The sequence below is a fragment of the Schistocerca piceifrons genome, chromosome 7, assembly GCF_021461385.2.
Source record: "Schistocerca piceifrons isolate TAMUIC-IGC-003096 chromosome 7, iqSchPice1.1, whole genome shotgun sequence".
NCBI lineage: Eukaryota > Metazoa > Arthropoda > Insecta > Orthoptera > Acrididae > Schistocerca > Schistocerca piceifrons.
In genome coordinates, this window is record NC_060144.1 from 222,726,682 (window position 1) to 222,743,601 (window position 16,920).

At 40.5% G+C, this 16,920-nt stretch overlaps 1 protein-coding gene across 1 annotated transcript in view; it reads right to left on the minus strand.

The window, feature by feature from the left end:
- Nucleotides 1-5,164: 5,164 nt before the first annotated feature.
- Nucleotides 5,165-16,920, minus strand: part of LOC124805563 (tetraspanin-2A) — a 298,806-nt gene continuing 287,050 nt past the window's right edge. Inside the window, exons 4-5 of the mRNA XM_047266130.1 lie at nt 14,778-14,963; nt 5,165-5,239 (exon numbers count right to left, since the gene is read on the minus strand). Of these exons, the coding sequence (XP_047122086.1) occupies nt 5,165-5,239; nt 14,778-14,963 (261 nt within the window). The remainder of the gene's footprint in view (nt 5,240-14,777; nt 14,964-16,920) is intronic.

Below are 16,920 nucleotides of genomic sequence, written 5' to 3' on the forward strand. Positions count from 1 at the left end.
GCTTCTGCATTACGATGTTGGCTCTATTTGGACTTGCTTTACCGTGAAGCAGTGGCTTACAATTCCGCAGTGGTGGTTTTCAACTGACATGCTGCCCCATACACATTCTTCATTATTCGTTGGGTGTCTACCGGTATTTGTCCTTCGGCAGCCAAGAAAACTTATCTGGTAATAGCGTCACCGTAGCTTACGTTTCCCCATTTACCACAAGAATATCGGAAAGACACGAATGCGCAATAATCTCTTGTTATGTATCCACATCTAAGTCGCGGTATGTTACATATACGCTTCAGGAACGTCCCCAAATGGAAACATTTTGATAGCGCCTTATACATACATTATATAAAATTCAATTAAAGACACAGTGGAATAAATTACTTGTAAAAGTAACTTATTTTACTCTTTTCCCCACTAATGTTATTTTCTTAGGAAATGATTGCTGAGCCGTACTGCGGCACGCGTTGGTGCCGTTGCTAGGTTGGCATCGTTTAGTTGGTACAGTTATTGTTGTCGTCTTCTTCTTGTGTTCATTGGCATCACTCCGTTTGCAAGCGTTGTCTGTCCACTAGTTGCAGCAGCAGCGGTTATCGATATCTAGTAACGGTGGTATTATCTTTGGGCGACGTTGGTGTGAGTCGGCAGTTCGGTTGGGGACAGATGAGCAGCCAGGTCCGCACAGCGCTAGAACACGCCTGGACCACCGGCGGCACGCAGGCACTGCCAGGATGGAAGGACTATAGTCACGAGGGGTACAACATCGTTGTCAACTGGATCCAGGAAGTTTAAGTTGAGTGGACCTTAATTCTTCAAGTAGTGAAACCTCCACCATTGTGACATCTCACCATTTGCTTGCGTGTTGCTGCTCGCCGTGACGCCGAGACGAAGAGCAGCGAGTGGAGCGTCTGGGGAAGGCGAACATAATTAGTTCTCTTCCACTTCTTATTATTAATCGTTGCATTCCTGTCTAGTGGCCACTAACGCCCCAGTTACCTGCCCTGCAGCTTGGTGTATGTTACGGCAGTGTACTTTTCCTTGCCTTGCCGTTGTTGTCCGTTAAGGCATGCAGTTCGACAGCTTCCTTGATTTGTGGGCCGGGTGGTGTGTTTTTTTTTCCCCCTAATCGGGTAGTAGTGGTTCCTTTCTGCTTCCAGGTGCTCTAAACACCTGAGTCTGAAGATGGAGTGCTGACCGCTGGTTCCAGCTTGGCTGTGTTATTCCATCGTCGCATTGCGACGTTGGCTCTATTTGGACTTGCTTTACCGTGAAGCAGTGGTTCACATTTCCACAGTGGTGGTTTTCAACCGACATGCTGCCCCATACACATTCTACATTATTCGTTGGGTGTCTACCGGTATTTGTCCTTTGAGGGACTTTCCCAGGTCGATCCTTGGAGCAACGCCTGCCCTTCCCCCCTCCCCCTTCCTTGGTTGGGGTTGGTCAGATATGATGATTTTTTTTAAGCTTAAGAAATGTAATTTCAAGTTTGAAGATGTTTCACTGTTTCTTAATGGATTGCTAGTCAGGCCTTCATCTGTGAACCCGATTTTAAATTGTTGCTATTGGAGCCTTCAGCCGATAAGTAGTTTGAATTTGTTGTGATTAAGGCCTTCAGCCGTGGAACACTTCTCAATTTATTGTCACCTTTTTATTTGCTGTTTTTTGCAAATAAAGTGTGCGTGATTAAAAAAATAAAGTAACCAACAGCAATTGATTACGGCCCCGTCCACAATCGTACCCGAATCCTGCCTTCCTTGATACCAGGTCTCAATTGTCCCAAATGTTTTTGTACGATTAGGCTTATGTGATATCGATGTGGTATAGCTGATCAAAGAGCGGGGACGTAACAGTGTCATCCGTATTCAAGCCTTGTTTCCACGATAATTACTTTTCTACTTGTGTCGTATTTCTGCAGATTATGACTAAGTAGTGATGTTCCATTTCATTATAGCTCTTTCTTTCCGAAGACGTTGCGAAATCAACTTTATGAGAGCGTCCTAGTACAACAAGTACTCACGCCATCTCAGCGCCTTGTACGTTTATTTCAAAGGAAGACCTGTAAGGAAGAAATATGACAACTCTGGCGTCGCAGCCTAAAAGCACGGGAAAGGCGGCGACAACAGTTCTCCGCCTCCCCCACGCCTCTGCTAAATGTTTACCGCAGCCATGACGCAGGTGTTTCGCAGCAGCCAGTGGCGTAATGTATGGAGGGAAATATTTCGACCATTTCACCAGAATGTTGCTCAGGGGAATATCCGTATTTCTTCATTCCCAGTCGCATTCATTCTTGCTACGAACGGCTGCTGTTAAATGTTCAGCAGAGAAATATAGGGACTGGAAAACTTAAGACGACACCTAAAAGTACGTTACTTCCCTTTTATTTCTCTTTATTAAACAAAATATTCTACGTCACAGATACAAAAACAGTTAAAAATTTGCTTACATAAAACTATACCGGTAGTTATTGATACAAACACAGTCAATGTATTTGAAAACGGGTTGGATAATGATGTTTTGAAGGATATATGTGGTGGAGTGGCGTCGCAACTATTACGCTTGTTGACATTCTGGTATTGTTATTCAGTCAAGAAGAATGCAAGCAAAACATTGTAAAGAAGCTGATGGAAGAAGGAAAGGATTTTGGTATGGTGTTTAACGTGCAAGTAATGGGGATACCTAAGAGATGAAGACGATTAGGAAGTCACGGCCTAGGAGATATTGACCACTTACAATAACTGCGTAGTCAACGAGGGATAATAAATGGAAATTAAATCGATTATTTCCGTCGGAAACGCTGTGTTCAACAGCAATAGGCAATTACTGGAACTTTGGCAGAGCTTAATTTTAAGAAACTAGCTCCTAAAGTTATACATATGGAGCTCTGTTCAGTACAATTGAGACCGTTGCATCTGGACGAAAAAAGGAAGGCCGATATTTGAATTGTGGGTCGGTGAGTTATCGCAAGAAGGTGTACTCAGAAAACCAGTAAAATGAATGTCAATAATAGCTGTTATCAACAAGGAACTTCGCTGGTGCAAATAAATTTCGAGCGGAATGTATCTTGAGCTTCACACCAGTTAGAGGACAAATACTAACGGCCAAAGAAGTAAGATGAGCAGTTCTTAGGTCATCTGCCTGAAGAATGTAGTACTTTATAATGAAAGAAGAAGCAGAAAGAGGGGGAGAGGGGGGCAATATGTGATGAAGAAGTATTTATATGAGCATTTCCTGGATCCGCAACTAAGCACACGGTGTAATAAAGATAAAACGTACATGACCAATTAATGTTATCTCATTGTTTATTTCATGAGAAGGTATTTGCTTAATTTTTGTGACAAACACGCTCAGTCTCCATGTTATAAAGCTGTGCATGCGCTACAACTGTTGACTTTTTTAAAGGATACCGATGTAGAGCGGGAAGAAGCCTCACGCAGAAAAGATGAGTCCAATTTCGCTCTGATTTATTGTTCGAATTGCCAGAAACTGCAGGTCGGTGGCGAGCGACCGCGAACAATCACACTGAGAAACAAAGGAAGGGGCAGTGTGTAACATATCGCAACCGAAAACGAGCGCCCGAGGACCAGTTGCTACTGCAGTTCGGAGGGGGGGGGGGGGGGAGGAGAGCTGGGTTGGGAGTGCGCATACCGGCAGCGGCACCGAAGTTATTGGCCCGCTGATTGTAGCCCTGGAACAAGGTGGAATTCAAGTGGCCGTTCCCAGCCAGTTCCGCGCTCGACGAAAATTATTGCGAACGGCGGCGAATGAGGCACCTGAAGGGGCGAAATGGGTATTTGCTGAAACAACAAGGACCTCGCAGTCGTAAAGTGAACGGTATAGGCCGTAAAACAAATGCTCAAACTTGCAGAAATTAGCGTAATTAAAGCGCCGTCCTTCAGGAGGAGTTGTGCTGCTATGTGGTTGCAGTAACTCAGACCTACGCTGTGTACATTTATGTGTCGATGCTGTGGCCGCTATACTGTTGCACTGACTTGGTGGGAGCTATTGGCAGAATTAATTGAGATGAATCGTTCGGACAACCGAAGACTACTACCTAGGGACAGAGAAGGTTTAGTGGGTAGCGTATGTGAATGATAACGATGTGATATGTCAAGGTAAATCCTTTCTAGATGTGCGTATGAGGGAAGATTTGCTTGGATCATTTTCACTTACATGCACCCTATCATAACGGATCGCACAAGATGGCAGAATAATGGGGAACTATCAGTGAAATGTGCACAGGGAGGAAAACATTTGAAAATGGTGTAGCACTGATTACTGATAATGAAGAGGAATTTTGGGAACGATATTCTTGGCACAGAACACTACGTAATAATAAAGATAAATATAATCGAGGCTCTTGTCTTTGGGTGGGTGTGGTAAGTAGGCTAATATAATCTCGTAAATAATATGCTGGAAGATATGGATGAATTTCTATGCCTTAAAAAATCTGATACCATGAATGGACGTAGCCTTTGGCTGAAAGAATAATAGTCACTAAATGATTCATACTAAATTACAGTATAATAAGCCAAACTTCCAAAAGACGTCACAAGAAAATTAAGGATACAATTAATTGTGCCATTCCATTATTTTTACATCAAATATTGTACAGTACTGCGGTGTTACTAAAATTCATTCTTTCCAAGGTCTGTGAACATAGTAAAAGCTAAATGCTTATTGCCTGATGCAATTTTCTCAATCTGTATGTAGCGTAAAGACTAAAAGAAATAACTAAGAGATAAATCTATTCAAAGAAATGTGAAAAGAAATGTAAGCAGATAACATGAACACGTTTTGATCTGTCATCAGACATTATCTGAGCCAGTTACTAAACTATCCTATAGCTAGAAAATTAACTAAAGTAACTGTTTATACATACTTAAATAGTAGCGAACATAAATGTATTTAAGAATTATCTAAAGTGAATGTTTATATGTAGTTAAATTATACGAAACATCTATGTAATTAATAAATTTAGTTACATCTACACACTTGGTCCACAATTTACAAAAGGAAACACTGTTGTGATTTCATAGAAAATTTATGATATGTGAAATACATATGTTAATGGCTGCTAAACAGCACATTTTCTATAACTGACGTAGCAATGCGTGTAGACTGCGCCGACTCAACGCTGTGGTGGCGCAAGGTTGGTGGATGTCATTTGTTAGCGCTTGAGAGCGTCTTCCTCTTCCTTTTTCAATGCCTGGATCAGCGTAAGAGTCAAAGCACAGTTCAGCACCTGAAACAGAGATCATAAAGAGGTTTAGCAGTACATACTACGCCAAAGGAGCAGCTAACAGGCGGAGCGCACATTGCATTCAAGCCCGCGGGACTAGTCTAGCGTCTATGTACATGTACCTATATTCAGCTCATTCAATTTGAAAGTATTTTGACTAAATGTTAAAATCCAGAGCAGTTCGTTTATTTGGAAGTAATATTCTCTGAACAAAATAGTTATGGGTCGGGGTGGGTAATCACACAATATGTGAAGATGAGTCTTTCATTCATTCTGATAACGTGGTACATTTCCAAACATAGTGAACTGCAGCGTGCGTAGCTGATGTTACACATTTTTGTTATAGGTAATTAGGTCGTAGAAGCTTATATTTAATGAGGTCTTCACCATTTATTCTTGGCACTAGGGTAGTACTATCTGTTACCTTCAGAATCATTACACTAAATTGCTAATGGACACAGACATAACTTTCAAAGGAAAAACAACATGCTAAATGAGAGACCAAATATAAAAATACTTAAATAATAGCAAGTTAAATCAGACTAAGCCACAACACGAAAGCAGCAAAAGGTCGCAAGGTCAGTAAACCTTTTGGAAGAAGAAATTAGTAAAGAGAAACATATCTTTAAATGGTCAAATTCATAAACAGTAAGCTAAAATTCAATAGGTCGACATTTATGTATGCAGTTTTAGATAACACAGACAAAGAAACCTCAATAAAAGAATACAAGATCACCGTGTTTAAGTGCCCAACAGAAACTGTCCAGAAAGGGAATGCAATACGACCAGTAGCTTATTTAATATATAGGCTTTCTAGATACTTAATAAAATACCAAAATTCGAAATGTTATAAAAAACACTCGATATAAAGTAGGAAAATCCCCAAAGAAGAACTTATCTACAGTTTATTATTAGCCTTTTCTCAAGTGTTCACATGCAGTAAACCGTAGAAGCAACCGAGAACACTTTGATGAATTATGAAAGAGTCATATACATGGATTTTTCTCAAATTATATGACTCCTAACGCCGGTCCTGAGGAAACAATAACTATGTGCCGCAGTGCAACGGACCCTTAGAAAATGAGATACGGTTAAAATTCTTTAAAACAACGGCAACTACTACAATAATATATGAGAGCTAAAAAACTGGGTGCACACTCATAAGGGTGAATCAAGTAGAAGGCTGCCGAAGCTATGATTCAGTGCATTAGGAACCTAACATTTAATAGGAACAGCAAATAATGGTGCCTGTTTATAATATACACGAAAGCTACCAAAATGGATAACTCACCAGGAAGGAATTGATAATTACCGACTAACTAAGAAGTATCCTTATGCCACCCAAAAGGCAAGAGTCATGTAGAGAGACCATGCAAAAGACGGGAAGCAGTGGGAAGCCAAAATAGGCACTTATCAAATACCTGTGCTGCAGGAAAACAGTAGAAGATGAAGGAAACAAGAAAAGAAAAATGTATTATATGATTAAACAGGAACAGACGTGATACAAACTCAAGTAACAGCGAGCTGTCATAGAAGCAACATTTTAAAAAAATGGATGAAATGGCACTGAGCACTATGCGACTTAACTTCTGAGATCATCAGTCACCTAGAACTTAGAGCTAATTAAACCTAACTAACCTAAGGACGTCACACACATGCATGCCCGAAGCAGGATTCGAACCTGCGACCGTAGCGGTCGCTCGGTTCCAGACTGTAGCGCCTAGAACCGCACGGCCACTACGGCCAGACAACATTTAAAGGTGAAGCAATGTAGTTGTAACAGCATTCCATATTAAAAAGAAAACTTTTATGCCTCAGGGCTGTTTTTATTGATATTTGAATCTACATTGTCACGATCGTATCATTGTCATTACTGTAAGATATATTTTCCTTTAGTGGAATGGGAACTATAGAGAAAATGACTCTCCAATCTATTTGTTTTCCGAAACATTATAATCCAAATTACATTGCCCAATAACAAAATAATCCATGGGTCTACTGCAGGCTATAGCTGCATAAAGGACACAATTATTTCAGATATCGATTCTGTCGCCATCACCAGGTGCGATAATGATGTGACACTCTTGTGGCACGAGCACCGCGTCTGTCCTCTGTACAGCCGTCACTACACCTGTGACTTATTTTATTATAAAATACACAGCGAGAGGTTGAAGACCTATTTACGTCGAATGTCTTTCCCAGATCTACCAAGGTTGTAAACTTTCTGTTGACTTTAGGTCTGATATCAAATGATGGAAGCATTGCTATTGTAGTTTCGCTTATTGCTTCGCCTTTCCTGAAGCCGAACGTTTCTTCTCGAAAATTCACCGATTTTTGCTCTGGTGGTGTTGATTTATAATAGAATTGGTTTATATTGGCTCTTATTGTGCTCACAGTAGTCCACAAGTACCATCTTTGGGAAAGATAAAAGTGTTGTGTGTGTCAGCTTCGATGCCAGTCTGTTTTGAATAAAAATCATCAGCAATGACGGCCTGTTCTTCTGGCATAAGGAGTGACGCTCTGCCCACTGACTTATCAAAGAAGAAGGAAATGTGGTCAAAGGTTGAGCGTGTAACAACAACAACGCTGTACTATTGCACAAATAATATTTCTTTCTGATTTTTCGATAAATTAGTGTAATCGATGTTCTGATTTCATTTCTTTTTTGTTTCATGTCATCGTGTTAAGAAAACCGTAAACAAATTTCGATGTGAATATTAATTTTTATGTCAAATTTCAAGCAATATTGCAATAGAATTGAAGTGTAACAATTGTTGAGACTGTTGTAAGATGTTAAAATTGTAATTGTGCGTCTGGTCCATACGTAGGCAATGTATTAGGATATGTAGAATGCAAAACCTCTGGTGAATACCCTGTCTGTAAGGGAGCGGTAAAAGGTGGATGGCAGGCGAGCGCGGGAAAATGCACACGGGCGCTGCACGGCATAACGGGCTCAGCAGTGGTAGTCGGAGTTGGGCATTGGTCTGAGCAACACGTTCTGGATCGAGGAGGCTCTCCTGGAAGACGTACTTTCATTGAGCCTCGGATATGCCGTTCCGATGCCTATACAGTATGGCAAAATTCCATAGGCACTAAATGGAAAAGTATTGCGACGCTATGAAGAAGTGTCGATACATCAAGAGCCATTGCTGTGGTTGTATGTGTGCTCCGTGCCTCGCCATCTCGCCGCCCGCCAACCGCCGCATCGATACGAACAGGTTGAAACTTTTAGTACTGTATTCGTGTGGACCAGTGTTACTTTTGTTCCATACTGTTCAATAACAACTTAAATTTTACCAGAACTGTCCTATCATTTAATTATCCTCACAACTAACCTAGCCAGGGTCCTTTCCAAATGTTGTGCAATCCGAGTGTCCCGAAATGAAGAATTAAAGTTTATATTAATAATAATTACCTGCAGACATAGCTGTGTTAGAATGATGTTTAAAGAACTTTTTTGTTAATGAACTAATAGACGAATAACAAAGGTCTGACAAAGTTGGAAGAAAATTTTGATATTGATTTAGTAGTGAAGTTTAATCATTTCGAGACAGATATAATGGTATTTAAATGAGCAGGAAATAAAATGAAAAGAGTAGTAACTAATATATTGGAAATCTTGAGCATATAATGATTTCGGTAATCGAATTTTTTTAATACAGTGATCATAACAGTTTCAGGGTCCCCCCCCCCCTCTTTTTTAATCATTTGAATTCTGAAGTGTTCTAGACTGATTTGATCAGCAAAGTTAAAGTCAATATAAAAAACCAAAATTTATCAGTGTTTTACCTTTATCAAAATTGACATTGTGTGTGTGATTCGAAAGTGCTATTTCTAGGGTAACCTATGCCCGATTTTAATCAGATCAATAGACAGTACGAAGTTTTGTAGTAAACATTATAGTGTAGTGTTATGTATTTATGGTTTATCCCTATCAGTACAGAAAGTGAAATTATCAGTTCAATAGATTTTCTGGTTCTAATATTTACCATATTATCCTGTATTACTACGTGTTGTTTTGCTTGAACGTACATCAACTTGTACAGGGAAGAAACTCAGTTAACGCCTAATTAGGCTGGCGACCGTATTATTAACAAATTGGTAGCATCTTCTGTGTTGTTTCTTGTCTGTCCTGACGTGTGGTTGCATTTCGGACTTGCTTGACGTATCATTGTTATTACAGAGTGGATGTAAGTCTGATTTGCCTCCATTCAGGTACACGCGGTCAATTTCTATACAAAAATCCTTTCTCACAAAGTGAAGCCCGTCAACTTACCATAGTACAGGCTTTAAAGAGTATCGTGTGTGCACAAAGCGCAGCGTTACAAGCGTACCCTCTTTCCCTGGGGTGTGAAACTGCCCCTAAAGGTGGGAGAATTGGCAATGATAAGCGGCATTAGGACACACAAGGTAAGTTAAACCACTGCATTATAGACAATGTTATCGCAGTATATATGTCAGTCACTGAAAAAGTTACGTTCTTATCATTGTATCGATTGTTAAAGGACTTCGGATTACTTCTCCGGTTGGACCTCTACGAGGGGCTGCCAAGTGGAGGTAACATTGAGCAAAACTTTCAATAAGTAACGAAACCATTGTACAAGACATATTGTGGAATGGCAGAAATCTGAAAGCAGCAGGGAAGCTAGAATGTATGACTAGAGTAATACGAAGTCTAAATTTAAATATAGATGGTGTCCAGTAAAGTGAAGTGCAAAGGGGGTACGGTTTTCGTTTCAGACAAATATAAGGTAATGTCAGCAGTAGAAAAAGGTGAAACGGGAGTGGGAATCGTTATAAACAGCGAAGTAGGCCTGAGAGTGAGATGACTTGAAGAATTCGTGATAGGGCTATCCTCATCAAAATCGACACGAAAGCAGAACCAACAATCATAATTCACGTATACATGACGTCACAAAATAAAGAGGGTGTACGAGAGCACTGAATCGCTAACTCAATACGTAATAGGTGATAATGTAACAATCATGAATGCTGGATCGCTGGGCCAGGGGAAAGAATCGAAAATGGTGTCATTGGACAATATGGGATCGATAGTAGGAAACAGACAGGGGAGAGACTAAGAGAGTTCGCCATTCAGCTAATAATTGTTAATATAGGGTGATTGTAATGAAACTTTAGGTCCTTAACCAATGAAGACGAAAGACTAATTACTGTATGGGTACCCTACTTTATAGGAATGATATTCAGACTGTGCGCTGCAGGATTTGAGTTGTTAGTTGGTTGGTTGGTTGATTCGGGGGAGGGGACCAAACAGCGAGATAATCAGTCCCATCGTATTAGGGAAGGATGGGAGAGAAAGTTGACTATGCCCTTTAAAGGAATCATCACGGCATTTACCCGAAGAGATTTAGGGAAATATCAGAAAACCTAAATCCGGATGGCCGGACGCGTGTTTAAATAGTTGTCCTCCCGAATGCGAGTACAGTGTGCTAACCACTGCGCCACCTCGGTTGGTGCGATGTTAGTAGTATTAGTGTCATGACTTGCCGTTAGGCGTCGGTATTCATGCGGCTAGTAGAGGTGAAACGCAAGCACCAGTGTGGATTAAAGTTGCCGACAATCAGCAAGGTGGGCATAGCCTTACTCGAAAAGCAATTTTATCAAAACAACATCAAAACTGTTGCTGCTCTTTGCGAGTATCGATGCATTAAAGGAGTTCGTGATTGAAGGACATGATCCGGAAGTACGAATTAACTGGCTGATTGGGAACTGGTCCTGGTAGATGACGACGGTGAACTGCACCACAAATTGTCAAAAAAGTTTCTATTGCCGTGGCTGGGAATGCAGGACGCCATATGTGATCTTCAAGCAGTGATCGAGCTGTGTCATGACAAATGAAAACTGCATGGCGCCCATCGTTCTAAAAGTGCTTCGAACAACTGTGAAACGTTATCTGTACAGGCTGTCGTTGTTGCTATGGTCACATTGAAAAACATTTGTAACCTGGAACGTTAACGTGGTACGCACTGTTACCCTCTCATGAAGAAAAAAAATATATTTCTTTCAGTGGTTTGTGCGTTAGTTCTCTCCAGGTGATCTTACAAATGTTTCCATAAGATTTGATTGTTCAAAAATAACAAACAGGAGGAGATATAGTTGGAATAGGCCTGAAGATTTGGGATGACGCCACCTGGAGTACATGATGGTGAGACAGAGATTCCGAAAGCATATAATGCGTTATAAAGCGTAAACAGGAAGAGATATAGACACAGATATCAGATCACAATTTAGTAATGATGAAGAGTAGACTGGCGTTTAAGACAACTGTTCGGAAGAATTAGTGTGAAGGGAAGTGAAATACTAAAGTACATAGGAATGATGAAAAGCGTTCAAAGTTGTTTGAGGCTGTAGATATTGCGATTATGAATATCGCGGGAGCCAGTTTGGCTGATGAGGAATATGGCAGTCACAGAAGTTGGACATACAAATTTATATACAAGAGAGGAAACTGTAAAAATCTCTGGCTAATTGAGGAACCTCTTCAGTAATGGATGATAGAAGGAAGCACAATATATTGAAGAAAAGACAAAAAATCCGGTAGTATCAGTCACTTGGGACTGAAATAAACAGTAAGTGCAGGGAAGCTAAGGCGAAATGGCTGCAGGAGATATTTGAAGATGTCGAAGGACTGATTCAACATATAGAAAAGTCAGAACGATCAATGGTATCGAAAACAAAGTGGAAAACATGAAGAGCGCTATAGCTTTTATACTGTTAAACGCAGAGCAGGGAGGGGATAGGTAGAATGAATATACTGTTAGGCTTCTACGCGATAGAGAAAATATCTGATGAAATGACAGAAGAAGAAAGAGAAGTCGATTTGGGAAACATAGGTCATCCAGTTTTATTGTCAGAGATTTACAGAGCTGTGGAAGACTTGCAGTGAAATAAACAAAATGAATAGCTAAGATACCTTCGGAGTTTCTAAAATTAGTAGGGAAAATGGCAACCAAACCAATATTGAAGTTGGTATGAATATGAGTGGAGACATACTATCAGATTTTCAGAAAATTGTCATCCTCACAGGTCTGAAGATAGCAAGGGTAGACTAGTTCGTGACTTATCGCACACTCACTTTTACAGTTCAGGCATCCAAGACGCTGACGAGGACTGATACAGCAAGACAATTGAAAAATCGTAACCCCTTCATCGGATTTGTCCATCTTCAAAAATCGTTACATAATATAATACAAATATGCGAATTTTGCAGAATAACCTGAAGGAAAAACATTGGTAATAATCAGTATTTATAGGATCCAAGAAAGAAAAATAAGACTGGAAGACCAAGAACCAAGCCCTCGGGCCTAAGACAGGAATGCAGTCTTTCGCCCTTATTGTTTAATCTGTACATCGAAGAAGTAAATATGGAAATAAAATACTTGTTTTGTAAATAGAACAGCCCCTTTCTGCTGCTAGTTACTATATTTATCCCAGACGCGTTTCGCCTTCTCCTGTTCTAAGGCATCATCAGTGGGATCTATAACGATACAGTTTTGTTAGTTATAGGTTATCAAACAGTCCACTTCGCAATTTTTTGTAAAAAAAAAAATTAATTCCTTACGATTTGCTGATCTGCTTTCCCTCACATCTGGCCTGGAGGTCCCACTACCATTTTTATCACGACCACACAATCACATAATTGTGTTCTCGCCTTCCCCACAACCACTCGCTAACAGCTAGTACTCCCCCCCCCCCCCATAAAAAAAACCTCTCCCCCCCTCTCTCTCTCACTCATACACATCCATACGGTATAAACATCATAAATAGAAGTTAGCCACGAACATATACTTCGTTAGATTGGCAACAAATAGGAAAACATGCCAAAGAAGATGAAACACGTAATGGAGTCGCAATATCTACGCTGTGAAAAGTAGTGTACGACGAAATAGTTGTACCGAGTGACAAAAGAAAAATAGTCCGCCACAAAAAAAAAATGAGGAACATGGTGAACACAAATAAGTGATTGTGTGGTAGGGATCAAAATGGTAGTGCGACCTCCAGACCAGATGTGAGGAAACGCAGAAGAGCAAATCGTAAGTATTTAATTTTTTTACAAAAAATCGCGAGGTGAACTGTCTGATAATCTATAACTAACAAAACTGTATCGATATACATCCCACTGATGATGCCTTAGAACAGGAGAAGGCGAAACGCGTGTGGGATAACTAAAGTAACTAGCAGCAGGAAAAGGCTGTTTTATTTACAAAAATATTCAAATGTGTGTGAAATTTTATGGGACTTACTGCTAAGGTCATCAGTCCCTAAGCTTACACACTACTTAACCTAAATTATCCTAAAGACAAACACACACACCCATGCCCGAAGGAGGACTCGAACCTCCGCCAGGACCAGCAGCACTGTCCATGACTGCAGCGCTTTAAACCGCTCGGCTAATCCCGTGCGGCTTTATTTACAAAACAAGTATTTATATGCTTGTTGCGGAGGATGGCCACACAAACAAACTTGTTATGGAAATAAAAGTTTGAGGAGCGCGAGTAAAATTCAGGGTGAAAGAGTAATAGAGATAAGATGCAGGTGACATTGCCACCCTCAGTGAAAGCGAGGAAGAATTGCAGGACCTACTGAAAGGAATGAGCAATTATTGAATACAGTATATGGACTGAGAGTAAACTAAAGAAGTCAGGAAAGTAATGAGGAGTATCTGAAATTAGATAAGCGATACACTTTGCAACAAACTCGGGACCACGATGAAGACGAGGTGAGATGTTTCTGTCTCGCAAGTAAAATAAAACATTCCGGTCGAAGCAAGGAGGGCATAAAAAACAGAGTATCACATGTAAAGCGGAAATTCCGGGCCAAAAGGAGTCTTTCAGTATGAAGCTTCGTCCTTAATGCGAAGTAGACATTTCTGACGATGTAAATTTGAGCACAACATTGTGAATAGTGGACTACGACAAAACCGGAAAGGAAGAGAATCGGAGCTTTTGACGTGTGTCGCTGTAGGCGGATGTTAAAAATTAGGTCACTGATAAGAAAAGTGGAGGTTTTACAAAGAATCGGTGAAGAGAGAAGTGTACCTACATTACCGAAAAGAAGACGGGAAAGATTGCTAGGAGAATTGTTGAGACATCTATGGAGCTCGAGAGAACTGTAGAGGCTAAATGACTCTGAGCACTATGGGACGCAACTGCTGAGGTCATTAGTCCCCTAGAACTTAGAACAAGTTAAACCTAACTAACCTACGGACATCACAAACATCCATGCCCGAGGCAGGATTCGAACCTGCGACCGTAGCGGTCTTGCGGTTCCAGACTGCAGCGCCTTTAACCGCACGGCCACTTCGGCCGGCTGTAGAGGCTAAAAACTGTGGGGGAAGACTGTGACTGGAATACCTCCGACAAATAATTAAGGAAGTAGAGGGCAAGCGTTATTCTGAGACGAAAAGGTGTGCGCAGGAGAGGAATTTGGGGCAGGCTGCATTAAAAAGGAATTAACCTGACTGACAAATTGCCGGCGACTGTGAATATGCAGAGCAGTTAGGGGCTGAAGTGAGACTCACGTTGATGAAGCAGACGAGCATGGCGAGCGCGCAGATCCAGGCGGCCTTGTCCTGCAGGAACCAGGTGAGCTCGTCGACGCAGCCGTAAAAGTAGACGTTGCCGGTGACGGTGTCCCGGCAGCTGCTGGACAGCGGCTGCTTCAGCGACATGTAGTCGCTGGGGCCGTCCGCGCCGCAGCAGCCCACCTGCGGAAACAAGGCGGCGGTCACAGTCTAGGGAATGCTGGGTATCGCTGAAGGAACCGTTTTTTACTTATACCGGTTTTCTTTAAACTCCAGTTTAACCTGACAGTGAAAACTGCTCAAAATAGCGGGTGATCAAAAAGTCAGTATGAATTTGAAAACTTAGTAAACCACGGAATAATGTAGATAGGGAGGTAAAAAATGACACACATGCGATTCTGTAACATATCGGCGTACCTCTCACCCGTCACGGTAGCAGTTACCTGCTGTCCAGCGCCATCTGTCGGACATTTTGTGAACTTTTTTTTATTCTATTAAAACCCCATGTCATTCCAAGCATGAGTGTGAAATTGTACCTCTACGTCATTCAGTTTTCAAATTTATACTGACTTTTTGATCACCCTGTAAATGGTTTCTGAAGTAACCAATTTTCGGTTTTAATTTTTGTCAGTTCCTAAGGTAATCGTAAACAGCGGACAAAGACTAAAAAATTCTATGGTCCCCTGAGAATTCTGCATTATAAGTTTCAAGATATATAGAATCAAAATATTAAATAAAATAAGAGAATTAAATAAAACTTAGGCTGTCACTTCTCTCGAAAAGTGGTCAGGGGTTGAATGTTACAAAAAAAATTATTAGTTTTTTCCTATTGATTCTATTTTTTAATCTCTGCTCTAAAGTCATGTTTTATTTGGACATTACGAACAGTCCCATCAATGTCGTGTGACTAGGGCCTCCCGTCGTGTAAACCGTTCGCCGGGTCCAAGTTTTCCGATTTGACGCCACTTCGGCGACTGGCCCGTTGATGGATATGAAATGAGGATGATTAGAACAACGCAACACACAGTCCCTGAGCTGATAAAATGTCCGACCCAGTCGGAAATCGAACCCGGACCCTTAGAATTGGCATTCTGTCACGCTGACCACTCAGCTGGCAGGGTGAACATTACGACCACTTACAGCTACAGGATGAAAACAGAGATTGCAGATTAGATTAGATTAGATTAGTACTTGTTTCATAGCTCATGAATACGACACTTCTTGATGATATGGAACGTGTCAGGTTAATAACAGGTGTCTATACAAGATATTACATTACACAAAATATTACATGACACTCAATAATTTTTTTTATTTTAATTTTTTTTTTTTTTTTTGAGGTTGGGAAATTACCCACTTACTATATCCAAAAATTCATCTAATGAGTAGGAGTTGCCATTAAAAAATTCTTTTAATTTCCTTTTAAATGCTATGTGGCTATCTGTCAGACTTTTGCTGCTATTAGGTAAGTGACCAAAGACATTTGTGGCAGCATAATTTACCCCCTTCTGAGCCAAAATTAGATTTAACCTTGAGCAGTGAAGATCATTCTTTCTCCTAGTGTTGTAGCCATGTGCACTGCTATTACTTTTGAATTCGTTCTGATTGTTAATAACAAATTTCATAAGAGAATATATATATTGTGAGGCTACAGTGAAGATTTCTAGCTCTTTAAATGTCTGCAGGATGATCTTGGATGAGCTCCAGCAATTATTCTGATTACACGCTTTTGTGCAATGAACACTCTTTTACTCAATGATGAGTAACCCCAGAATATGATGCCATACGAAAGCAGAGAATGAAAATAGGCGTGGTAAGCTAATTTACTCAGATGTATATCGCCAAAATTTGCAATGACCCTAATAGCATAAGTAGCTGAACTCAAACGTTTCAGCAGATCCTCATTGTGTTTTTTCCAGTTCAACCCCTCATCATACACCTAGAAATTTTTAATATTCTACCTTAGCTACCGATTTCTGATCGAAGTCTATATTTATTAATGGGGTCATTCCATTTACTGTGTGGAACTGTATATACTGTGTTTTGTCAAAGTTTAATGAGAGCCCATTTGCAGAGAACCACTTAATGATTTTCTGAAAAACATCGTTTACAATTTCACCAATTAATTCTTCTATGTCGG